Source organism: Eleutherodactylus coqui, chromosome 13, assembly GCF_035609145.1.
Source record: "Eleutherodactylus coqui strain aEleCoq1 chromosome 13, aEleCoq1.hap1, whole genome shotgun sequence".
In the NCBI taxonomy this organism is placed as follows: Eukaryota; Metazoa; Chordata; class Amphibia; order Anura; family Eleutherodactylidae; genus Eleutherodactylus; species Eleutherodactylus coqui.
This window is the reverse complement of record NC_089849.1, coordinates 10,969,595-10,996,074: the sequence shown is the minus strand read 5'-3', so window position 1 is coordinate 10,996,074 and position 26,480 is coordinate 10,969,595. Positions and strand designations below refer to the sequence as shown.

The window sequence follows — 26,480 nt, the reverse complement described above, 5'->3', positions numbered from 1 at the left end:
CAGACCCCCCCATATTAGTGTACGGTCACAGACCCCCCCATATTAGTGTGCGGTCACAGACCCCCCCATATTAGTGTGCGGTCACAGACCCCCCATATTAGTGTGCGGTCACAGACCCCCATATTAGTGTACGGTCACAGACCCCCATATTAGTGTACGGTCACAGACCCCCCCATATTAGTGTACGGTCACAGACCCCCATATTAGTGTGCGGTCACAGACCCCCATATTAGTGTACGGTCACAGACCCCCCCATATTAGTGTACGGTCACAGACCCCCCCATATTAGTGTGCGGTCACAGACCCCCCCATATTAGTGTGCGGTCACAGACCCCCCATATTAGTGTGCGGTCACAGACCCCCATATTAGTGTACGGTCACAGACCCCCCCATATTAGTGTACGGTCACAGACCCCCATATTAGTGTGCGGTCACAGACCCCCATATTAGTGTACGGTCACAGACCCCCCCATATTAGTGTACGGTCACAGACCCCCCATATTAGAGTGCGGTCACAGACCCCCCCATATTAGTGTACGGTCACAGACCCCCATATTAGTGTGCGGTCACAGACCCCCATATTAGTGTGCGGTCACAGACCCCCATATTAGTGTGTGGTCACAGACCCCCCCATATTAGTGTGCGGTCACAGACCCCCCCATATTAGTGTGAGGTCACAGACCCCCATATTAGTGTGCGGTCACAGACCCCCATATTAGTGTACGGTCACAGACCCCCATATTAGTGTGCGGTCACAGACCCCCCCATATTAGTGTGCGGTCACAGACCCCCCCCATATTAGTGTGCGGTCACAGACCCCCATATTAGTGTGCGGTCACAGACCCCCATATTAGTGTGAGGTCACAGGGGGGTCATCGGTTGCTGGTGATCGCAGTCATGTGACTGGCAGGGTCAGAGGTCAGGCTGATGGCGCCGGGCTCTGGCTGATGGCTCGCCCCATCTCTGACCTCCGGACTCCCGGCTGTCTCGGCTCTGACGGTCACTTCCAGGCGCCCCCGGTTCCCATGGCAATAAACCACGGTAGTCAAGGGACTGGTCACTTCCGCTGACGTCAGCAGGGACACGTGGATCCAAGATGGCGGCCGTTGCGGTAAGTGCTGGGGTCGGTGTCTCCGGCAGCTCCGGGGCTCAGTGTTGGAGGAGAGATGGCGGAAAGGGGGAAACCGGGGCTGCAAGAGAGAACCGGGGGCGGCACGGAGCGCTGGGGGGGACTAAGCGGAACCGGAAGTGGAGCGGAGGGGCTGCTGTCCCGGAAGTGGGGAGCACAATAACCCCCCAATCCTGTAGGGGGTTATATATAAGGGGGAGCAGCTGCCGGCAGAGCCTCCACGGAGCCCCCGAGGGGGTAGTATAGGGGAGACCCCTCTAGTTCAAAGACATACCCCACATACTTCCAGAGACCCCTGGACTGCAGCGACTGACCCCCCCAATGTTATACGGAGACCCCTGGAGTGCAGCAACCGACCCCCAATGTTATACGGAGACCCCCGCAGTGCAGAGACTGACCCCCAATGTTATACGGAGACCCCTGTACTGCAGAGTCTGACCCCCAATGTTATACGGAGACCCCCGCAGTGCAGACTGACCCCCAATGTTATACGGAGACCCCTGGACTGCAGCGACTGACCCCCCAATGTTATACGGAGACCCCTGGACTGCAGCAACCGACCCCCAATGTTACACGGAGACCCCCGGAGTGCAGCGACTGACCCCGAATGTTATACGGAGACCCCCGGAGTGCAGCGACTGACCCCGAATGTTATACGGAGACCCCCGCAGTGCAGCGACTGACCCCGAATGTTATACGGAGACCCCCGCAGTGCAGCGACTGACCCCGAATGTTATACGGAGACCCCCGCAGTGCAAAGACTGACCCCCAATGTTATACGGAGACCCCTGTACTGCAGAGACTGACCCCCAATGTTATACGGAGACCCCCGCAGTGCAGAGACTGACCCCCAATGTTATACGGAGACCCCTGGACTGCAGCGACTGACCCCCCAATGTTATACGGAGACCCCTGGACTGCAGCAACCGACCCCCAATGTTACACGGAGACCCCCGGAGTGCAGAGACTGACCCCGAATGTTATACGGAGACCCCCGCAGTGCAGCGACTGACCCCGAATGTTATACGGAGACCCCCGCAGTGCAAAGACTGACCCCCAATGTTAAACAGAGACCCCTGGAGTGCACCGACTAACCCCCCAATGTATTCCGGAGACCCCCGGAGTGCAGAGACTGACCCCCCCCATTATTGTATGGAGACCCCTGGACTGCAGCGACTGACCCCTGTTGTTATAGGGAGACCCCCGGTGTACAGCGACTGACCCCTGTATTTGACTGACAGCCCCGCTAAATATTACATCAGTGCCCCCCATAGGAGACCCCTGTGAATTACAGTCCTTACAGCAGCCTCCTCTGTATAAGCCCCGCCCCCTCACTCAGGCCGCAGAGCCCGTTTTTCTTTACAGCACGCGGTGGTGAATGTGATGTTTCCGCATCTTTCCGGAAAGATTTGCGCTAATTTCTGGATGGGCAGCGTATGAATTTGCCGCGTGTTTCCTCCGCGGTCCATGTAACACTTTGCTGTGAATCTGCAATACGTTTTTTCCTGTTATTCCTGCGGGTCGCCGGACGCCACGTTCACGCGGGATTTTCTGCACGAAGCGACCCGCAGCGCCTCCGTGGGAAAATCCTCGTCCGTTTCCACAAGACAACGATAGGCTGCAGAATATCTGCACGGATCCGCAGAGGAAAATCCGCATCCACAGCCGCAGAGTATCCTGAGGGGATGGAACCCGCTGCGGTCGCTGACTCAAGACGGATTCAAAATCCGCCGTGTAGGACAATTTCTGCCGCCTTTTTTAGTTGCACGGTGTGTGGGCGGGGCTTATAAAAGGTGTGACCGCGGCGGGTCCGTCCGGTGTGACCGCGGCAGAGCTCGCCTTATCAATTTAGCATCAAAAACCCGCATCAAAATCTGCGGCTTTCTACGACCGTTTTTGGCGCGGTTTTACACGTGGATTTAGTTTGTCGTTGACCAAAACCCGCGTGTAAAACTGCTGCGGAGACGAGCGTTTCTGCGTCGAGGTAAGACGTCACTTTGTCTCGCAGAGATCTGTGGAAGCTCCTCAGGACTCCTCACTTAGATTTTGTCCTTTCACAGCTCTAAATCCGCGTGTGAAACCGCGCCAAGAGCGGGCAGAACATCTGGGGCCTCCACCGCTAAAGACCGCAGGAAGTCACAGTTTTTAGGGACTGAAGTTGCGCAAAAAAACTAAACCGTGCGTTCTGCCGTGTGACCGCGACCAATCAGTATTATCACACGGAAGTCGCTGCAGAGCTTTCTGTGCGCATTCTGCCTGAAAATGCGCAAAAAACATATATTTCTGTCTCGGATCGGCTCGCGGATTTATCCCTGCCAATGCGTAAAATTTGCGTGTGGATTTCTGCCACGTTTTCACCTCCAGAAGCCACGCGTCAAATCTTACTGAATCCTAGAATGGTAGAGTTGGAAAGGTCCTCCAGGGTCATCGGGTCCAACCCTCTGCTCACTGCAGGGTCACTAAATCATCCCAGACAGATGTCTGTCCGGCCTCCGAAGACTTCCATTGAAGGAGAACTCCCCACCTCCTGTGGTAACCTGTTCCACTCATTGATCACCTCACTGTCTAATATCTAATCTGTATCTCCTCCCTTTCAGTTTCATCCCATTGCTTCTAGTCTTTCCTTGTGCAGATGAGAATAGGGCTGATCCCTCTGCACTGTGACAGCCCTTCAGATATTTGTAGACGGCTATTAAGTCTCCTCTCAGCCTTCTCTTCTGCTAAACATTCTCAGATCCTTTAACCGTTCCTCATAGGACATGATTTGCAGACCGCTCACCATCTTGGTAACTCTTCTCTGAACTTGCTCCAGTTTGTCTATGTCTTTTTTAAAGTGGGGTGCCCAGAACTGGACCCAGTATTCCAGATGAGGTCTGACTAAGGAAGAGTAGAGGGGGATAATACATCCCAGAATTGTGTTTGCCTTTTTGGCTGCTGCATCACATTGTTGACTCATGTTCAGTCTGTGATCTATTAGTATACCTGTCTTTTTCACATTTGCTGCTGCTTAGCCCAATTCCTCCCATTCTGTATGCGCTTTCTTCATTTTTCTTGCCCAGATGTGGGACTTTGCATTTCTCCTTGTTAAATCCCATTCTGTTAGTCGCTGCCCACTGCTCAAGCTTTTCTAGATCTTTTTGAATCCTCTCCCTCTCTTCCCTGGTGTCAGCTATCCCTCCTAGCTTTGCGTCGTTGGCAAATTTGATCAGTTTCCCCTCAATTCCCTCCTCCAGATCATTTATAACAACACTGGGCCCAGGACAGAGCCTTGTGGTCCCACTTGATACATTCTTCCACTTGGATGTGCAGCCATTTATGACCCCTCTTTGCGTACGATCACTCAGCCAGTTGTGAATCCACCTAACAGTTGTCTTGTCAATCCCAGATTTGGTCATTTTCTCAATAAGTATAGAATGAGATACTTTGTCAAATGCTTCACTAAAGTCAGTATATACTATATCCACCACATGTCCCTGATCACCCCAGTCTTTTTTCCCACATGTGGACAACATCCGCATTGTACTGTCTGCGGCGCGGAGTCTAATTAGCGCAATGAATACTTTAAGGCCGGCTTCATACGAGCTCACCTGCAGTAGCGCGGCTTTTTTGTGTGCGCATGTTTTATTGTACTTTTTTGCAGCCCCTGTTGCATCGTTGTTTTTTTTTTTGCGCCGGACACGAACTCGCGCTGAATGAAGAGGCTGATTCGTCTAAGGGCTTCCAGATGTGTTCTTTTCCTGCGCAGTTAGGCGGTGCTTTTACGCATCTCCTTGCATGTTGCGCTCACATTTGCGCTCCACGCCCTGAGCTCTATAGGGGCCTTAGGCCTAATTTCACTCGTCCCAATATTGCGCTTGTACACGCGCGATGTCTCGCAGATTCAAGGCGTTCTTGTGTCAAAATCTCCTCCCATCACTGCAGCTCTGTTTACAATGGGAAACCTCGGACGCTTGCCCCTCCCACGCCATGCGATGTTTTTCACGGCCCCATCGGTAACCGTAGGACGGGCCGCAACTTTTTTTCTCCTTGAAATCTTTGTAAAATTTGAGGCAAAATCGGCAGTGTGAGCCCAGAATGCGGCGGGTTCATGCGGCTTATTGCGTATTTCGGTTTGTGAATGCGCTAATTCTCTACGTGTTTCTGCCTGTCGGCAATTCTTTGACAATGGAAATGCGCATTATTTTTTTTTTGTTTTTTTTAAAAACGCAACTCGGAAAGGCTTCCTGCATCTTCACTGCCGCCCATCGACGTCAGCGGGGTATTTCGGTATGTAATATCAACAAATATAAGAGGCTCTGCGGTTGTTTTTTGCTTGTTTTTTCACGCGGCCGTATTGATAAAACACTGCGGTTTACCGGTGTCTGCCGGCATAGACCGTGTATGGCTGCGAGTCTACTGCCCGTGTATCGCACGCACATGTACACGGTTCGATGAAAGTCCATTGACTCCATTCACTGCGGGTCACGCGCCATGCAACATACGTGTAATACGCGGTAAAAAAACCGTCCGTGGACACGAGCCGTCATGCGCATAAAAAAAACAAACGTGCGAATTACGTTGTGGTTTTACATCCGTGTGAAGGATTCCTCAGAGTGACTTATACCGCGGCAGCGGCCGACATCCGAGCGTTGGGTACAGTCACACAGATGGGAAAATCGTGCGTTGCGAGGCGCCCGCGACTCACGCAGAAGAGCGGCGTTTACTTGGTAGGTTTTTCTCTCGCAGTGATGTTGCAAGTCGGCAAAATCGCAGCAAGTTCTATTTTGCGCGGGTCTCCCGCTCGGCACGCAGCTGGGGGGTCCGTGTGATGTAAGTTGGGCGTGACTATAATGTGGCCCCCTTGTGAATACACCCTTTAAGGGCACCCAGTGACCCCTCCCACGCGGTGTCACACGTCACCTGCTGGGCGCAGTCCTAACGGGGTTAACAGGCGATCGCTGGGTTTTAAACCCGTAATGTGCACAGCGCAAGAGCCGCTCAGATGGCCTGATGATCGGGTGAGGGCGGGCTTTTGCGCAATCGTTTGCTGTGTACGCAGACCCCATGGCCGTGCCGAAATTGTACATCTCCCCCTGTAACATGCAGATCCACATAGTGATCCGGGACAAACATGAACCGTCGCTTGACCCATGTGACCATAACTAACGACCGCCGTGTTGGTTGGCGCTGCATGACGCGGATTATCTAAAAAGAGTCCGTATTTTTGCGCCATAGTGCCTGAGAGTCACATGTGATGTAAATGACAGGAGGTGTGAAGTCATGGAGCTCTTCTACACCTCCTGTCATTTATCACACGGATGAACACTCAGGTCACAATTTCTCCCAGGATGATAACAGAGCAACAGCGTGAGAGCGGGCAGCTTCATTATCCAACCGTGTATTATAATAGCCCTTAGCAGGAGAAGCTCACAGCGTGTAAGGAAATATTACCGCCATTATACGTCACTTCCAGTCAGATTGTCTGTACAGGTATTTATTACCTCTATACATAGGGGGCAGTATTAGAGTAGTTATATTCTTGTACATAGGGGGCAGTATTATAGTAGTTATATTGTTGTACATAGGGGGCAGTATTATAGTAGTTATATTGTTGTACATAGGGGGCAGTATTATAGTAGTTATATTGTTGTACATAGGGGGCAGTATTATAGTAGTTATATTGTTGTACATAGGGGGCAGTATTATAGTAGTTATATTCTTGTACATAGGGGGCAGTATTATAGTAGTTATATTCTTGTACATAGGGGGCAGTATTATAGTAGTTATATTCTTGTACATAGGGGGCAGTATTATAGTAGTTATATTCTTGTACATAGGGGGCAGTATTATAGTAGTTATATTCTTGTACATAGGGGGCAGTATTATAGTAGTTATATTCTTGTATTTATGGGGCAGTATTATAGTAGTTATATTCTTGTACATAGAGGTAGTATTATAGTAGTTATATTGTTGTACATAGGGGGGCAGTATTATAGTAGGTATATTCTTGTACATAGAGGTAGTATTATAGTAGTTATATTCTTGTACATAGGGGGCAGTATTATAGTAGTTATATTCTTGTACATAGGGGGCAGTATTATAGTAGTTATATTCTTGTACATAGAGGCAGTATTATAGTAGTTATATTCTTGTACATAGGGGCAGTATTATAGTAGTTATATTCTTGTACATAGGGGACAGTATTATAGTAGTTATATTCTTGTACATAGGGGGCAGTATTATAGTAGTTATATTCTTGTACATAGGAGCAGTATTATAGTAGTTATATTCTTGTACATAGGAGGCAGTATTATAGTAGTTATATTCTTGTACATAGGGGGCAGTATTATAGTAGTTATATTCTTGTACATAGGGAGCAGTATTATAGTAGTTATATTCTTGTACATAGGAGGCAGTATTATAGTAGTTATATTCTTGTACATAGGAGCAGTATTATAGTAGTTATATTCTTGTACATAGGGGGCAGTATTATAGTAGTTATATTCTTGTACATAGGGGGCAGTATTATAGTAGTTATATTCTTGTACATAGGGGGCAGTATTATAGTAGTTATATTCTTGTACATAGGGGGCAGTATTATAGTAGTTATATTCTTGTACATAGGAGCAGTATTATAGTAGTTATATTCTTGTACATAGGAGCAGTATTATAGTAGTTATATTCTTGTACATAGGGGGCAGTATTATAGTAGTTATATTCTTGTACATAGGGGGCAGTATTATTGTAGTTATATTCTTGTACATAGGGGGCAGTATTATAGTAGTTATATTCTTGTACATAGGGGCAGTATTATAGTAGTTATATTCTTGTACATAGGGGGCAGTATTATAGTAGTTCTATTCTTGTACATAGGAGCAGTATTATAGTAGGTATATTCTTGTACATAGAGGGCAGTATTATAGTAGTTATATTCTTGTACATAGGGAGCAGTATTATAGTAGTTATATTCTTGTACATAGGGGGCAGTATTATAGTAGTTATATTCTTGTACATAGGGGGCAGTATTATAGTAGTTATATTCTTGTACATAGGAGGCAGGATTATAGTAGTTATATTCTTGTACACAGGAGGCAGTATTATAGCGGTTATATTCTTGTACACCGGGGGCAGTATTATAGCGGTTATATTCTTGTACACCGGGGGCAGTATTATAGCGGTTATATTCTTGTACACCGGGGGCAGTATTATAGCGGTTATATTCTTGTACAGCGGGGGCGGTATTATAGCGGTTATATTCTTGTACACCGGGGGCGGTATTATAGCGGTTATATTCTTGTACACCGGGGGCAGTATTATAGCGGTTATATTCTTGTACAGCGGGGGCGGTATTATAGCGGTTATATTCTTGTACACCGGGGGCAGTATTATAGCGGTTCTATTCTTGTACACCGGGGGCGGTATTATAGCGGTTATATTCTTGTACGGTCCTGATATAAGATGTGAAGTTGCTGCTGTTTGTCCCTGCTGATTCCTTGAAGATGACCTGTCCTACACATACGGGGTGAGGTGGATCTTAGAGGTCGGTTCTCTGTGTTCTTCTCTTGGTGTGGGTCAGTGAACTAGTTTTCTTCAATTAAGTGATTTTAGGGAGCGAATAAGACTTGCGTACTAACAGGTCTTCATAGATCATGATGAGAGCATATAACTATATAGGAGCCGTGGCACATGACACCAGCATTTATTCCTGGGGGGGTTAGCATAGCGTTATGACTTTTATTCTTGTCCTCCTAACCTTCTAACTTGTCTTCATGGTACTCGGGTTGATTCTATCCTTCAGTTTCAGCGCAGTACATTGGCCACATAGTACTGCATTTATCTTGCGCCAGTTTTGACTTCTCTGCATGGAATCTACCTGAAATATTAAGGGCCTTTGCAAATTCTTTGCTTTATAATCTTGACTTGCATCTTATTTTATACTCCAGTCACAGCCGGAGCTGCGGTGACAACAGTGAATGCTGCAGATGGTGGCAGACATTACTAGTCTCCTATGGATAAGTACATCATCCCCCTCTGTTTGTGTCTTGCAGGTGAGCTGCTCGTGGCTGCTGCTCGGCTTCGTGCTCCTCTATGAAGCCACCGCGTTCTACGTCCCGGGCGTGGCGCCAATGAATTTCCACCAGAATAAGCCTGTAGATATAAAGGTAAGTTGGCCTCTGGTTCGTTGTGGCTGCTAACGCCCCGCAGGTAGCTTATACTTGTGATCTGCCCCTCCTGCAGGCTGTGAAGCTGACCAGCTCCCGGACTCAGCTGCCTTATGAATATTACTCCCTGCCGTTCTGCCGACCCAAACCCATCACCTACAAGGCGGAAAACCTGGGTAAGGGGGCGCTATGGGTGGGGTATGGGTTACATTGGTGACCAGCTTGGGGTCGGCACATTCTGAGATCTCAGGTTTGTAAATCGGAAAACAAGATCTATGTTTAACCCTTTAATGACGCAACCTCTTCTTCTTTTTTTTGGATGCCATTCGGTGTAAACCGCAGTCGGTCGCTTCTGAACGACTGTCGCTTTTATGTGAATGGAGGCGGGCGGATAAAAGGAACGCTCCCTGGCCGCTCCGCCTCCATGTTGGCCGCGCCCTGAGTGATGATACTATATAACAGCCCAGCAGCCCGCATCACCGGGACGAGCGTCGGGCATCGTATTACTGTCAGCTTGTCCCGGGCAGATGACCATTAGAGCTGATTTCATGAGGGTCTCGCTGAGCTGGTGGTGGGGGGCATTACATGGTGCCCAGTATAATCACTCCATGTCCGTGCTATGTACTCCGCACGCTCCTTACCACAGCTGGCTGACTATGGGGCCACGCTTTTAGGAGACCCCCTTCTCCCCTCCATATGATGTAGAAGGTTGTGATCTCCTTCCATCCTTGTGCAGGGAGGATCCGATGATGTGAATGTAACACAATCTCTTCTTTCCTCGTCTCCAGGTGAAGTCCTGCGGGGCGACCGAATCGTTAACACCCCCTTCAAAGTGTTGATGAACAGTAACAAGAAGTGTGAGATTTTATGTAACGCCCCCAACGCCCCTCTGGTGCTGAAAATCGAAGACAGTAAGCTTATCGCGGAGCGGATACAGGAGGATTACTACGTGCACTTGTGAGTCTGACGCCGCCATCGTTGTCATATCACAAGCTTAACCCCTTAGTGACCAAGCCTGTTTGCGCCTTAATGACCAGACCAAATTTTGGAAATCTGACGTGTCACTTTGACATAGCATAACTCCGTAAAGGTTTTGCTTATCCAAGTGATTCTGACATTGTTTTTCGCCACATGTTGTACTTCATTTAGGTGGTGAAAATAGTCCGATAGAATTTGTGTATATTTATTAAAAGCGCCAAAATTGGGGAAAATTTTGAGAAAAATTTCATTTTTTTCAAATTTTCAACTGCAATATCTCAAATATGTGCGAACATACTGTACACATTCTTGATAAGATATATATTTCCATCTGTTTACTTTATTCTGGAAGCACATTAGAAAAAGTTCTGTTTTTTTTTAACCATTTAAGAGACGTGCAAATTTAACATTGATTTTCAGCATTTTGAGGAACACTTTATTTTCCGGCACCAAGCCAAGATTACAAAGGCTCATAGGTGTCAGAATGATAGATACCCCCACAAATGACCCCATTTTAAAAACTACACCCCTTAATGTATTCACTGAGGGGGGTCAGGAGGATTTTTACTTCACAGATTTTTTTCAGGAATTAATGCAATTTAGAGGAGAAAAAATGAAATTTCATGTTTTTGCAAATATGCCATTTAAAAGATGGGATTTTTTTTCTGTAATGCACATGAAAATGCGTATTTGCACCCAAAATGGATCCCCCCGTTTGTCCTGTGTTCAGAATCATACCCATTGTAGCCCTAATCTTGTGTCTGTATGCACAACGGGGCCCAAAACGAACAGAGCAGACGGTGACTTTCAGAACAGTCATTTTGCTTGAAGGCAATTTCAGCCCCATTGCCCAATTGTAGAGCCCTTGATGGACCAAAATGACAGAGAACCCCACAAATGACCCCATTTTGAAAACTAGACCCCTTAACGAATTCCTCTAGGGGTGTACTGTGTATTTTGACCCCACGGTTTTTGAATGAATCTAAGCAAAGCAGATGGAAAAAATTACGATTTTAATTTTTTTGGCAGTTGTGTCATTTTAAAAACATTTTTTTTTTGTATAGCGTACATAAGAATGAAAAAGTTCACCCCAAAATGGATACCCCCTTTTGTCCTGTTTTCAGAGACATACCCATTGTGGCCTTAATATTATGTCTGTATGCACAACAGGACTCAAAAGGAAAGGCACATCAAATTTCAACTGTGTCTTAAATTTTACGTAATCGCCATAATCTATTGGATAACGGCGATCACGTGACCGGGGACCGCTCACTGCGACACTCGGTCACTACTCCAGGCTCTTGGCTACATTTAGTAGCCAGGAGCAAGGAGACTTTGAATTTCCAGGGCCCTCAACAGCTTTTGCGCTTGCGTCCGCCATTTTGCTAATGGGCACATGCGCCAAAGTTGGGGAAAGGTCTGTGGATAAAGATCCCGTCGGGGGACATCGCTGGAGGCCTTAGATAAGTAATTTCACCTCCTCTCACGAATCCATCGGATAGCAGCGATCATGTGACCGGCAACCGCATACAGCGGCTCCCGGTGACATCCCTCTGCTCTCAGCTACACATGGGAGCCGGGAGCAGAAGGATTTTTAAATCTCCCGGGCCGCGCGTACCTTGTGAGCGCGCGCCCGACGTATGACGTCTGGCGCGCATGAGCAGAAGGCGCTGACGGGACCTGGAGGCTGGGACACCGCCGGTCATTGGGGCGAAGGCGGTTGAGTACTTTCAGCTGCCCCGATGAATCCGATCTACCGGGGCAGCTGAATCTTTCACTTTTTTAGCTTTTTACTAACTTTTATATGATCGCCGGCATTCGGTAAATGCCAGCGATCATGTGACCGGGGGAGGGGACCCGCGGCCCGGAATGGCAGCTCCAGGTTGCCGGCTACTTCCCAGAGTCGCCAGCATGGAGCTGCCACGTCCTCAGCTTGCAGGGCCTTAATCCCTGCAGGAAACATATTTCTACGTCCTCAGGGAATAAGGCCCAGCAAGTGAGGACGTAAAAAGACTATGGGCCGGTCGTTAAGGGGTTAAAGGGGTTGTACCACAATTACAAGTCCTCTCCTATCCACAATTTAGCCACAGGATAGGGGATAGCTTAATGATTAGTGGGGGTCTCGTTGCTGAGACCCTCTCCAATCTCGAGAATGAGGGTTCTGTCTTCGTCCTCCTCACTGCAGGGTTACTGAACCCCCCCCCCCACGGCAAGGAGGGGACTGAATGGTGTGCTGGTCGTACTAGTGCTTCATTCACTCTAAGTGGGACTATGGAGATACCCAAGGCCCTTCGCTGTGGTATTTCCATCGGTCTCATTGAAATGGATGGAGCGCCACAGTGACAGGAGAGTGGGAGTCCCGTTCTAGAGACTGGTAGGAATCGGCAGTGAGACCCCACTGATCAGCAAGATATTCCCTATCCTGTGGCTAAATTGTGGATAGGGGCTAACTTGTAATTATGGTACAACCCTGTATGCAGCGATGTCCGGCTTACATCACCCCCCCCCCCCCCCCCCCCCCCCCCCCACTCATGTGATACGGTAGGCATTTCCCATCAGTCATGAGATGGGGGATCCTGAAGATGACTTGTATGAGTGTAGGCGGCGCATGCACACCGCCTCTCAATTCATCTCAGTGGCAGTTCCAGAAATCGCGGAGTATACGCTCGGCAATCTCCAGCGCTCCTCGAGCAGTGGCATGTGTGTTGGATCTCCTCTCCACACCATTTATGAGGGCATCTTTGGGACTCTGTTCTTGGGATTGGAGGTTCCAGCAGTCGGCCCCTGACCGATTATATTCCTTATCGCGTGAGTCGGGGGGAAATAGTTTTATGTTGCTGCACAAGCTGATAATCTGTGCGACGCCACACTTCTTCTACGCTGTGATGGATCATCGGCTCCTGTAATGATATAACTTTTTGTGTCTTCCGGGACTCAGAATAGCGGACAATCTGCCAGTGGCCACCAGGCTGGATGCCCATCTTGGCCATGATGAGGATGACAAGAGGAAGGATCGCGACGTTCAGTTTGAGCACGGCTACAGACTGGGGTTCACCGACGACAAAAAGGTGACTGAATTAAGATTTCATTAATATCGGACCACAATTGCAAGTTATCCCCTATCCACGGGAGGTGGCCACCGAGACCCCGCCGATCTGCAGAACAGCACTTCAATGTCTCATTATGTCTGTCGCTGCGGGGTCCCTTCTCCTGCACTGACGTTGGCACGAAGGGAGTGCAGCCCGAGCATGTACATACAGCCCTCCATGCAGTTCAATGGAGCTGGCAGAAGTATCCAGGCCGGTGCTGCTCGGGTATCTCTGCAGTCCCATTAATAGTGAATGGACTGCCAGTGCATTTGCACAACCATTGCTTTATTCGGTCTCATCGTTTGGGTGGGGTGTAGTTACTGCACCCCTGCACTGAGGGGGGTGGGGGACACAGAATCTCCATTCTCAAGACTGGTGAGACCCTCACGACCAACAAGTTATCCCCTTTGGGGATGAATGATTGCTAGTGTTACCATTTGCCCCCGTAGGCTGGCTATACATCTTTCCATTGTTATGGGAAGCTTTACTGCCAATCGGCGAAGTCTTTAAAGGCGTTGTCCCGCGCCAAAACGGGTTTTTTGTTTTTTTTAAACACCCCCCCCGTTCGGCGCGAGACAACCCCGATGCAGGTGTTAAAAAAACAAACCGGAGAGTGCTTACCTGAATCCCGGCGGTCCGGCGTCTTCATACTCGCCTGCTGAAGATGGCCGCCGGGGTCTGCTCCCTCCGTGGACCGCAGCTCTTCTGTGCGGTCCATGGCCGATTCCAGCCTTCTGATTGGCTGGAATTGGCACGTGACGGGGCGGAGCTACACGGAGCCAGCATTCTGCACGAGCGGCCCCATTGAAGACAGCAGAAGACCCGGACTGCGCAAGCGTGGCTAATTTGGCCATCGGAGGCCGAAAATTAGTCGGCACCATGGAGACGAGGACGCCAGCAACGGAGCAGGTAAGTATAAAACTTTTTATAACTTCTGTATGGCTCATAATTAATGCACAATGTACATTACAAAGTGCATTAATATGGCCATACAGAAGTGTATAGACCAACTTGCTGCCACGGGACAACCCCTTTAAGCTTACCGACCGTCGGTGGTCTGATGTTGGCTGAGGGGTTGCTCGTTCATCAGTTGATCGTTGCCAGTTCTACTCTGCCCAATTGTCATGGATACAAACCATCGGAGGAAGGTTTGTGCCCAATAATGGGGTCGTGTTAAACTTCACTCCCTCCGTTTTCATTTCTTGATGACCAGCAGAAGGAGTGAGATAACCCGTGACCGCAGGACCGCAATGCCGCGGGGGGACACTGGTCAGCATATGGGGGCACAAAATGCTGGACATTCGATATACAGTTGCCTCTGTTTTATTTTTAGATGCACCCTAGCAGTAAAAGTTTGCAAAAGTATTCACACCCCTTTTTAACCGTTCTTCTTTTTTTTTTTTTAGTTTTACATCCACAATCACTTGTCGTTCTTTTTGTACTTCCATCGGGAAGAGGTGGAAGAAAACCAAGCGCCCACGTTTAGGGTTGTGAGGTTCGAGGTCGTACCCCAGAGCATCAAAATGGAAGGTAATGAGAAGCGGTGCAAATCTTCCATCCAAAATCTAACTTAGAATTGTTGTGCAGAGGTGGCGGTTGTACGTAAGCCCGGACGCTTACCCTCTCACATAAGACAGCAGTATTATAAATGAAGGGGGGGGGGGGGCGTTAAAGATTTTGCTGTTAACTCCTTGAATGACGTAGATCTCAAAGGAACGCAGGATGGAAGCTGCACCGTTCCAGATGGCGCCAACTCTGCCCCTCAGGAGATCGACCCCTCCAAGGAGAACAAGCTGCTGTTCACGTACTCCGTCCATTGGCAGGTGGGAGCAGATTCTGACTTATGCGGGCAGTGAGATTGGAGAACTTCTTGCACTAAGACCTTTCTTCCTTCCCAGGAGAGCGACATTAAGTGGGCCTCCCGCTGGGACACCTACCTGACCATGAGCGACGTGCAGATTCACTGGTTCTCCATCATCAACTCTGTGGTCGTCGTCTTCTTCCTGTCCGGTGAGGCCCTGCTAACGATACTATCGTAGTGATGCTGAGTTACATTTTGGTCTTCTACTCCAGTCACATCTAAAGCAGTTTTCATAATTATGCAAACATAAACTGCCTCCAGAGTTTCATACCCGCTTGTTCATATCAGATAAATTTGTGATTGCAGCTTTGGATGTGACTGGAGTATAAGCCCAGATCTGTGTAGGTTGTGAGGAGGGTCCTATCTTCTTTACTCAGACATCGTCTTCTTGTCCCCCAGGTATTCTGAGCATGATCATCATCAGAACCTTGAGGAAGGATATCGCAAACTACAACAAGGAGGATGACATTGTAGGGTTCCGTTCACTGACACCGTCACTGTTGCTGACTTTGTTCTCTTCTGACGCTTCTCTTCGCTTTCTCCTGCCAGGAAGACACAATGGAGGAGTCGGGCTGGAAGCTGGTGCATGGTGACGTCTTCAGGCCTCCCCAGTATCCCATGATCCTTAGCTCCCTGCTGGGGTCCGGGATCCAGCTCTTCTGCATGGTGCTGATTGTGATCTGTGAGTGTCTACTGATGTTGGGGGGCTGGGCGGCTGGAGACCACCCTGTCATTTACAGCATTGGTTTCTTTGCCCCCTTCAGTTGTGGCCATGCTGGGAATGTTGTCTCCATCGAGCCGAGGAGCCCTGATGACCACCGCCTGCTTCCTCTTCATGTTCATGGGGTATGACTATCCTGTAGGCGACGGATCTATTTTCACAATGCTGTCTAAAGTGTCTGCAGGATAAAGAACTAAGCCGCATCACTCACCTGTATCCCTCCGCCAGAAAAATCTGCGGATTCAGTCAAACTTTGTTAGAGATGTATCCAGTCTAGACAATTATCTGCACCCCAGACTGATACATTGTAACAACAGGAGGGAGATTTGTTCTGTTGCTGCGCTTTCCTCCCCTGATCCGTTGCAGCAAACCTGACAGTTGTGCGTGCTGGACGGGATCAGGGTGGGGTTTCTGACTGTAAATGATGAACATTGACAGCAAGCAGAGATCTTCAAAATGGTGAGGAAGTAAAAAAGTTGCAAATTTTTTGCACAGGTGGAAATTTGTGTAAAAATTTGTGACTCGTTGGCGTTTTGCACCAGCCTTGCCACCTTAGCAATAATAGGCAGGAGGTGCCAGGATGCGCCTAATGCCTGCGTATCTTCATGTATTAAGTGCATTGTGTGCCAGGGGAAATTATACTAAACCCAGTGGGCTTGTCTAAAAGAATTACCCAATCGGAGCACAGCTTTTTTTTTTTTTTTTTTAATGGTCCTTTTTGAAGAATGGAAGCTGCGCTGTGATTGGTTGCTTGCAGCAACAGAGCTGGATTTATTTTTTTTTGTAAACGACTTCATAAATGTCCCCCCTTGTGTTTCATTTCCCCACCATTTTAAAGATCTCTGCTTTCTGTCAGTGTTCATTGTTTACAGTCTGAAAATCCAGCTTAATCCGGTCCTCTATACAACACTGATAGGTTTGGTACAATGTATCTGGGTGGGAAATCACAGCAACAGAACAAATCTTTCCTGTTTGTTACAATGTATCAGTCTGGAGTCCAGAGGTTTGTCTAGACTGGATACAACTGTAACAAACCCTCAGATGTGAGAAACATTCTAGTCTGGAAAAAAAAAAGGTTAATTTAGGCTTGCGGAATCCATGTGGCTCACCTGCATGGATGATCTGCAGTTTAATACGCCCATAGACTATCATTTGGCATCCGCAGGTATTTAAATACCTGCGGATGTCTTTTTTTTTTTTTTTTTTTCTTCCCGGCGTGCGGATTGCAAGTGGGGAAAAAAAACGTAGCATGCTCCATTTTTCTGCGGATCCTGCAGGGACGGCTTCCATCGAAGTCAATGGAAGCCATCTGCTCCGCGGCACACCCACAGCTGACACTGCGACCTGCTGCGGATCCGTGGTAAAACAGGAGATTTAAAGAAAAAAGGCACGGCACATGGCACGCCAGTTGGCATGCCGGGCGCATCCGCTGTGCAAAAAAAAGATCCAGCCTCAACGGAGGAGACCTGTGTGTGGACAGGTGAGTAAATGTATTTTTTGCCTCATGTCTGCGGGTACGGCAGGAGTCCACTGCGGGATTCCACACCCAGAATCTGTGCGTGCCCATCAACATGAGGCCTAAATCATCAGATTTTCCTGCTAGCGGGGTTCATGTGAGTCCTTTATCCTACACAGATTATAATAACTTCCTTATACGGTTTTCTTACGTTGAAGGGGTTATAACGTTATTCCCTACCAAGAGTCTCACATTATGATCCGACTGCTGGGACCCCGACTGATCTGGAGCTCCATTGATTTCAGGACTGCCGAGCTCTTGTGCTAGGAAAGCTCCAGCGCTCCCATTGAAATGAATGGAGAGGTGGTGCGTGGCTTCAGCTCCATCATGCAAAGACCTTTAGGCCCCCCCTTCTTGGGATTGTTTAAGGGTCCAAGCAGTCGGGCCCTCACCTATCCTGTGAATAACACTAAAGTTGGTACAATCTCTTTAAGTTTATGCCCCCTTTTCTTTACACTGCTTTTACGCCTTCCCAGGGTCTTCGGAGGATTCTTTGCCGGCCGTTTGTACCGTACTCTAAAGGGTCACAGGTGGCGCAAAGGAGCTTTCTGTGTGAGTAACCGAATTCATGGAGTTTATAACAATGCTTACGTCCTCGAGCATCATGCTTTATACTCCATCCACATCCAAAGCTGCCTTCAAAGTTCTGCTAGCTGCCATTGTGCTGACAGACCGGCATAAGCAAGCAGCTGCTGTTCAATGTGCTGGCAGGATGTTAGCTGAATAATGAATGCAGCTCTGGAGGTGATTGGAGTATTAGACGACATGCAGGTGAATGAGGAACAGATGTTTTTGGTGCATAATGTGATCTCCTATCTTGCAGACGGCGACTCTGTACCCCGGAGTGGTGTTTGGCATCTGCTTCGTGCTGAACTGCTTCATCTGGGGAAAGCATTCCTCGGGCGCGGTGAGTCCGGTGGTCCTGCTCCTGGTTCCTGCGACCCGTCCTTGTGAGCTCGCTAACCCCTGTCTGTGCCCTGCAGGTCCCCTTCCCCACCATGCTGGCTCTGCTGTGCATGTGGTTTGGCATCTCGCTCCCGCTCGTCTACCTTGGATATTACTTTGGTTTCCGTAAGCAGCCTTATGACAATCCTGTCCGGACCAACCAAATCCCCCGGCAGATCCCGGAGCAGCGCTGGTACATGAAGAGGTTTGTCGGGTAAGTTTCTCTCTACAGCCGGAATCGCCGATGAGTTGGGGGAAGCTTCACACGGCGGAGTCCAACGTAGATCTTTGTGTGGACTCTGCCTCTAAAAACTGCTGCGGGAATCTGCAAATATTGGCCTTTAATCGGCATGCAGATTTAACCCTTTAATGGGGGAATCCTCTTGTGGAATCCGTAATAGAGCGTGACATGTCGCTTATTTTTCCGCACATGGATTTGAAGTTTTTGCGCCTTATAGACTATGGCGCCGATTGCTATTGAAAGCAACGAAATGCAGAATCGGCACAGATTGCATAGCGGAAATCCGCCATGTGAGCCTATGCCGATGGAGAAACACAAGCTGCGGGCAATGTAGTCTTAATGCCCTATAGGTAGTCATCAGGGCATTTTTGTGTCAGGATTCGGTAGCGGTGCGACACAGATGAGCCAAAATCTGGCCTCCATGATGGTCTAGGTCAGTGAGGGGAGTCTTTGCATACCTGGTGTTGAGCTGGTTACCTGCGTCTCATGGCTCTTTCATTGTCGCCGGTCCCTGGCACTCTGCCCTCTCCTACCCTCTATGCCAATCGCTGATCTCTTGCATGGACTTTGTAAGGTGCAGTACGTCTTTGAGTCTCTGCTTCTCTGCTGTTTGACCAGTCATGTTTCTTCCTCAGAATCCTGATGGCCGGGATCCTACCGTTCGGCGCCATGTTCATTGAGCTCTTCTTCATCTTCAGTGTAAGTTGTCTTGGAAGACCCCCAAAAAGTCAGTGATCCCTTAAGGGCTTCACGACGAGTAATACAGCGGCGATCGGTGGTGATTTAGGAAAGATGAAGTCATGCGTACGCAGTAAAAGACTGGTGCTGTCATGGCGATAATCATTCTCCTCCTTTTTCTTTTCAGGCCATCTGGGAGAATCAGTTCTATTACTTGTTTGGCTTCCTGTTCTTGGTGTTCATCATCCTTGTGGTGTCCTGCTCGCAGATCAGCATTGTCATGGTCTATTTCCAGCTATGTGCGGAGGTGAGTAGCTTACCACATGCAGAATTCGGCTCAATAGGAGCCATGTTCATTGGAGCACCCTCTAATGGTGGCTGTATATGTCTGTATGCAGTGAGCTCCCTCTGGTGGTGGCTGCTGGCAGTGATTATCATGTACAGTAACATAGTTTGTAAGGATAAAAAATGATGACCGCCAAACATTTTATGTGCGCAAACCTGCGTATTTGTGTACGCTAAAAAGAACGCAGACGGGTTCATTGTAATTGTGCGCAAACCTGCGTAGTTGTTCCGCCCATTCACTTCAACGGCCTATTGCATGCGTAATATGCACCAAAATAGGTCGGGCCGTGCAGTTGCACATTGCATTAAAAAAAATACTCTCGTGTGAACGAACCCGTTGATATTAGTGAGTTCTATTCACTGTGTGTTCCGTGTGCCAAAATTGTGCTTGTAATACACTACATAGATACCCTCATGAGAATGAGACCTTACTATACAATTAGCCCTTTGAAGGCAACCATAAGTCTAATGTAGCCCCCTGCAAAAATTAGATTAACAACCCTGCTCTAGACATAGAGAGCGCCCCCTTGTTACAGTCCTGGATATAATAGATGATAGCAGAGATCTCTGTACTGACCTCTGATATATTATACATAGTTATTAGAGCGCCCCCTTGTTACAGTCCTGGGTATAATAGATGATGGCAGAGATCTCTGTACTGACCCCTGATATATCTATACATAGTTATTAGAGCGCCCCCTTGTTACAGTCCTGGGTATAATAGATGATGGCAGAGATCTCTGTACTGACCCCTGATATATCTATACATAGTTATTAGAGCGCCCCCTTGTTACAGTCCTGGGTATAATAGATGATGGCAGAGATCTCTGTACTGACCCCTGATATATCAATACATAGTTATTAGAGCGCCCCTCAGCCAACTTTTTCTAAACTAAATAACCCCAATTTTGATGACCCCTCTGGGTATTGTAGTCCTCCCATTCCATTTATTACGTTAGTTATCGCCTTTGTACCCACTGAAGCTCTGATATGTCCTTCTTCTTGAGTACCGGTGGCCAAAACTGTCCACAATATTCCATGTGTGGTCTGACCAGTGAATTGTAAAGAGGAAGAACAATGTTCTCCTCATGTGCCCCACAGACCTCTTTTGATGCTCCCTATGATCCTGCCTGCCTTGGCAGCAGCTGCCTGACACCGGTTGCTCCAGTTTCTTCATACTTGTACTAGTGCTTTTCTTTGGCTCCTGGCATTGTATATGATGATTTGCACTAATTCCAGTCTCTGCATCCTGCAGGATTACCGCTGGTGGTGGAGGACCTTCCTGGTGTCCGGAGGATCTGCTTTCTATGTTCTGGTTTACGCCGTCTTCTACTTTGTGAATAAGGTATGTATTTGCCCCCATTTATTGGTGACGTCCCCCATACCCCTCAGCTCTATCTGACCCTCCTGTCTCTCGCAGTTGGATATTGTGGAGGTCATCCCTTCCCTTCTGTATTTCGGCTACACTACCCTCATGGTCCTCTCCTTCTGGCTGCTCACTGGGACCATCGGCTTCTACGCCGCCTACATGTTCATTCGCAAGATCTACGCGGCGGTGAAAATAGACTGATGCCAAGCTTCACCGCAGCACTTCCAGCACAAGGCAGAGCCGGTTTCCTCCGCCAAGACGCCTCCATCAGGGGACAGTAACCAATTCAAATCAACCACGGCTACCACCGCCATCATAATTATCATGATCCAGAATGTATAGTTGGGTACTGTGTCATGGACGGGCCGGGCGTTGTATCTATAACTGCATTTTAACCTTTTTGGTATTCCCATTTTCCAGTGCGGGTTTTTACTTTTTTCGCCAGATGGTTCCCGCCTTTACCGGTCTGTCCGCTTTTTTTTTTTTTCTCCTCCTTCAGATTTTTGTTAACTTATTACTCTACCTGTGTGTTATTGATGATTGGGCACGGGGTGCGGGCGCTGGAGACACGCGGACTTCTTGGTGGTTGGGGGCTCATGAAGGGGAGGAGCTAACTGGAAAACTGGACTGGCCCCAGTGAGGCTTCTACGGTTCTCCTGGTCATGTGATAAGCTGGCGTGTACCGTTCAGTGCTGCCAACTAGTAACGCATGCCAGCTGAAGGAAGGGGAAATCTTTGCCAAGGACTGTGACTAGAACTATCACGCATGCTTTCGATGGGGGAGAAGGCTGCCGGATCCTGTATTGTTGGACTTTCTTGGGAAATTCCCATGTTTTTTTTTACAGCAGTCCCTGGCTGAAGAGTGAACTGTTAGAGAATGGTTTAGTCCTCACATGGTTTGTGCCACGGACAGGGGGTGGGAGGGGTTCCGACTCACTTTTGTTTTCCCTTACAGGTGGAAGGAATCGGACTTATACAGCACATGATGACACGGACTGAAAGGGGGGTCTCTGGGTTAATGGAAATGAAGCTTAAAGACAAACTGTACTTTTAAGAAACTTTGGCCATGTCAAAAGTTTTTATCGGTGGGTGTCTGGGTGTCGAGACCCTTGCTGATCGCTGAAATGAAGGGGCAGAAGCACAGCTGACCGCTATACTACTACAGCTGCAATGGGTACTGGTCGGCTCTGCTGGGCAGCTGAATACGGACGCATAGACTTCTGTTGATTTCTGTGTGCCTTCTGCTGCCAAAAAGCCCAACAGGTTATGCTCGTAGCTGAAGCGTCACAGTGCTCAGTCCGCGCTGCTGTTTCTTAGTTCCAGCGGGGGTTTCGGGCCTGGGACCCCCACTGATGAAAACTTTTAACATGTTAGAGTAATATGTCAAGTTTCTTAAAAGTGCAGTTCCTCTTTAATAAGGTATAATGAAACTTTCTGCAACTTTGTGTTTCAATTCTTCCCCATTTTCAAGATCTCTGCTTGCAGTCAGCGCGTGGGAATGTTCTTGTTTTACATCCCAAAGCTGAAAACTCATCCTGACCGAATAGTTCTCACAGCTGAGGGTTTGGTACCTTGTACCCAGATAATCCTTGGTGAGGTACACCCAGCAGCAGCACCAATCTCTCTCTCCTGTCTGCATAAGTTGATACATGTTACCTGCATGGATACATTGTAACAATCTGTTTAAAGGTGTTGTCAGGGACTTTTTCAATTGATGACCCATCCGTAGGATAAATCATCAGTCCATGATTGGTGAGGGGCTACCGCTTGGGATCCCTGCTGATCAGCTGATTCCAATCACTGCTGTCAGTAGGGACAGAGTAGGCAGCAGATACCGCAGTCTGTATTGCAGCGCCTGGGTTGGTATTGCATTCAATGGGAGGCTGCATTCCCAAACCGAGTGCTGTCTGTAGTGCGGCGGCCGTCTGACTGCGGTGTTGGTGATGAGCTGATCGGTGGTGATCCTGAGCAGTGAACGCCCACCGATCGCCCATTGATGACCCATCTGGAGGAGAGTTCACTATAGAAAAAAATTGCAAAAAGTCCCCGACAACGGCTTGAACACACAGAGGATTGTCTAACCTGGATACAATTGTAACAGCACTCAGCTGTGAGATGTATTGGGTCTATACTGGGTTTCACCATCTGGATGTAAGCAGTGACTACTTCTCTTCACTGACAGCAAGCAGAAATATTGGAAGTGGTGAGGAATTAAAATGTGTTTTACAAAATTGCAGAACTTTGTTATACGGTGATTAATTGTTCCTTACATAAAAGTGGACCATCCCCCCCCCCTGAACGCACGGGAGGCCGACATGGCGGAGCGCTGCTGGATTTATGGTTTTTTCCTGCCAAAAACTGGTTGGGGGCGCTAATCTGTCTGGACTGCAGATACTGTAATGTGAATGCTCCCTGTTTACTTAAAGGGGCAGATACACATGGCAGCTCTCTTCCAACCTCAGCGCCACCCTAGTCCGTGGGTTGTATCTGGAATTGCAGCTCAGCTCCCATTAGGTGGAGTGGAGCTGAGCTGCAGTACTACACCCAGTACTATGGTGGCGCTGTGCTTAGAAGAAAGTAGTCATGTTTTTCTAGCCCTGGACAGTACATAAAAGGAGACTCCATCTCAATGGATTATCTGTGCCTCAAGATAAGATTGCGTTGTCGGCCTGTAAATGGAGATTTCTGATTCACGGAGCGCCGCGTCTTCACACCTCCGCTTCCTCGGGGGCGGGAAGAGAAGGATGATTGATCGGCTGCAGCAGCATCCCCTCCCTCTCCCCATAGACATTACATATGGCCATAGTTCGCTCTTTAGTTGACGTTTATGGCTGCCTTCATTCCATATCTGCGCTGACCTCAGAGCTCCGCCTCCTCGCGGGTGACGAGTTCACTTTAAATTATTTTCCAGTTTTTAATGAGGATCCTCCTGCGATTACTGATTTGTCTTTATATATTTTTTTTTTACTGTCGTCCATCTTTATGTCCTTTTGTAAATAAATGCCCCTTCAGGTGTTTCATGCTGGTGGACGATCGTCTCTGTAGAACGCGAATACTGCAGGATGGGGTACGGGCCGCATGACCAGCGCTCCCCAATGGTAGGATTTAAAGGGGAGGTTGCTGAAACAGCGTCACATCTGTATACGGGTTTCTGACCTTGCAGCTTAACTCTGCTTTGAAGGGAATGTTGCCGAGCTGCAGTACCACATACAACCTGTGGACAGCGCCAGTATGCTCCTGGGAAGCTGGCCTTAGCGGGCGTTCACATGTTGCTAATCTGCACCAACAGCTGCAGCAGTAAGCCGCACGGACTTGCATCAGCGGCGGGGCTGTCGGCCATATTGCTGCAACAACCCCTGTGTGGCGCCGCACCCTGAAGGAAGATGTGACAAAAGGTAACCTGGCCGGGGCAGAGACGGCCCAAGATACGCCAAATGTATTAAAGGCTTGTGCCTCTTAAAGGGATCCTGTCCAGTACTACGGGCCCCTACATTATGGTCTCTCTGGCTGCAGCATCCCGGGGTCTGCTTTTAGTCCCTGTTGTCTCGCTGTCCGCCTGAACGCTGGCGCTCCGTCCGTCCGATTCATTTCTTTTACTGCACGGACGTATTTACTACAGCCGCCATTTATACGGTCTCGGTAAACTATGAGTGAGCGTAGATGCAGCGAATGGATTAAGAGGCGTAAGCTCTTTAATACGGTTGTTGCATCAGACCGCACCCACATGCGATAGAAACCGCCGCTGTACTACAATGTACCCCACTTTCTGGTGTAGACTTTAGGGGACGGGTGGGCGATCCGGCCCCCTCACCCACTGGGACAGAACAAGAATTGATAAATCTGCCCCACTGTTGTCGGCACATGCGGATCCTCTGACTGAAGAGATGAGGCTGATGCTGCGACAGAGTCCTAGCGGCCCATGTGGACGGCGAGGGAGCGGGGAGGTAGGTGTGCACTAAAGGAGGTTGGACCAAGATCACCGGATCTCCATATTGCTGATCGTGGGGTCTCGCTTTTCCCTGGATGGAGCGCTGGCTGAGCAGGTATGTTCGGCGGCCCCTTCATAACAGCGGGACTGACGGAAAACCAGGAGTAGGTGATTCTCGGCTATCGGCACTGAAAAGTCGGTGTGATTGTGCAACCCACGTTCCATTCAGTCTCCTTCTCACTGTGAGGGGTGCAGTAACCCCTTAGTGAGGAGGGTGGGGGACACGGGACCCCCGTTCTTGGGATCAGCAAGTTACGCCCTATCCTGTGGAGATGGGACCCCTTTACCCTACAGCAGCAGATAGGAGTCTTGCACCTAAGTTGCTGAGATGAGACTCCTATCATTCTAAGCTTCCACCCAGCGCAGCCTTCAGGTATGGCGGCTGGGACCCTCCATTAACGTCAATGGAACTGCTGCAGCTTGCGAGCCCCTGTACTTGATCAGCAGTTATCCCATGGAAGTGAATGGCACACTGGGGCACAAATGATGCCATAACTGCGCCGGGGATGGAATACCGTAGTGCTACAAGACCCCTCTAATACATTTGGCGCATCTCAGGCCGTCCATTCGCCATAATCTGAAATATACAGCAGCTACAATGTATTTGTTGTGTGAACAGTAATGTGGTCTGCGGGGGCCGCGGCACAACAGCCCCGCACCAACATGTGCAACTATTTGCCGCCAGGTATCTGGTGTGCTAAGTGATAACAGATCCCCCCGTGGTATATAGGTGTATTCATCAGTGCGCCGTGTCCTCCTCCAGAGACCTGCAGCGCTGAAGGCAGATCACAAGTATGGAGACCCCCCCCCCCGTGTCCAAGTTATTGTTGACGGACAATCATACAATGATCTGGAGCTCGCTCTTAATGCGTTCGTCATCATTCTGCTGGAGCACGAGCGCACTGCACTCATCTAATGTCTACACTGCCACCTAGTGGAAGGCAGCATTCCTGCAAGTCACTGTCAGACTTAAAGGGGTTGTCCCGCACCGAAACGGGTTTTTTTTTTTTTCAATAGCCCCCCCGTTCGGCGCGAGACAAACCCGATGCAGGGGTGAAAAAAGAAAACCGGATAGTGCTTACCTGAATCCCCGCGCTCCGGTGACTTCTTACTTACCTGCTGAAGATGGCCGCCGGGATCTTCACCCTCGGTGGACCGCAGGTCTTCTGTGCGGTCCATTGCCGATTCCAGCCTCCTGATTGGCTGGAATCGGCACGTGAGGGGGCGGAGCTACGAGGAGCCGCTCTCCGGCACGAGCGGCCCCATTCAGAAAAGAAGAAGACCGGACTGCGCAAGCGCGTCTAATCCGGCGATTAGACGCTGAAAATTAGTCGGCACCATGGAGACGAGGACGCCAGCAACGGAGCAGGTAAGTGAATAACTTCTGATAACTTCTGTATGGCTCATAATTAATGCACAATGTACATTACAAAGTGCATTAATATGGCCATACAGAAGTGTATAGACCCACTTGCTGCC

The 26,480-nt window shown here is 48.8% G+C and overlaps 1 protein-coding gene across 1 annotated transcript; it reads left to right on the top strand.

The window, feature by feature from the left end:
- The first annotated feature begins 972 nt into the window (after positions 1–972).
- On the top strand, positions 973–24,038 carry TM9SF4 (transmembrane 9 superfamily member 4). The gene is made up of 18 exons (XM_066587378.1): positions 973–1,111; positions 9,157–9,270; positions 9,347–9,446; positions 10,059–10,227; positions 13,187–13,316; positions 14,744–14,867; positions 15,042–15,160; positions 15,236–15,347; positions 15,598–15,668; positions 15,748–15,880; positions 15,963–16,044; positions 17,912–17,987; positions 18,259–18,342; positions 18,419–18,594; positions 19,257–19,320; positions 19,487–19,606; positions 20,900–20,989; positions 21,065–24,038. The coding sequence occupies exons 1-18, from the start codon at positions 1,097–1,099 to the stop codon at positions 21,212–21,214; spliced, it is 1,929 nt and encodes a 642-aa protein (XP_066443475.1). The 5' UTR covers positions 973–1,096; the 3' UTR covers positions 21,215–24,038.
- The last annotated feature ends 2,442 nt before the right edge of the window (positions 24,039–26,480 follow it).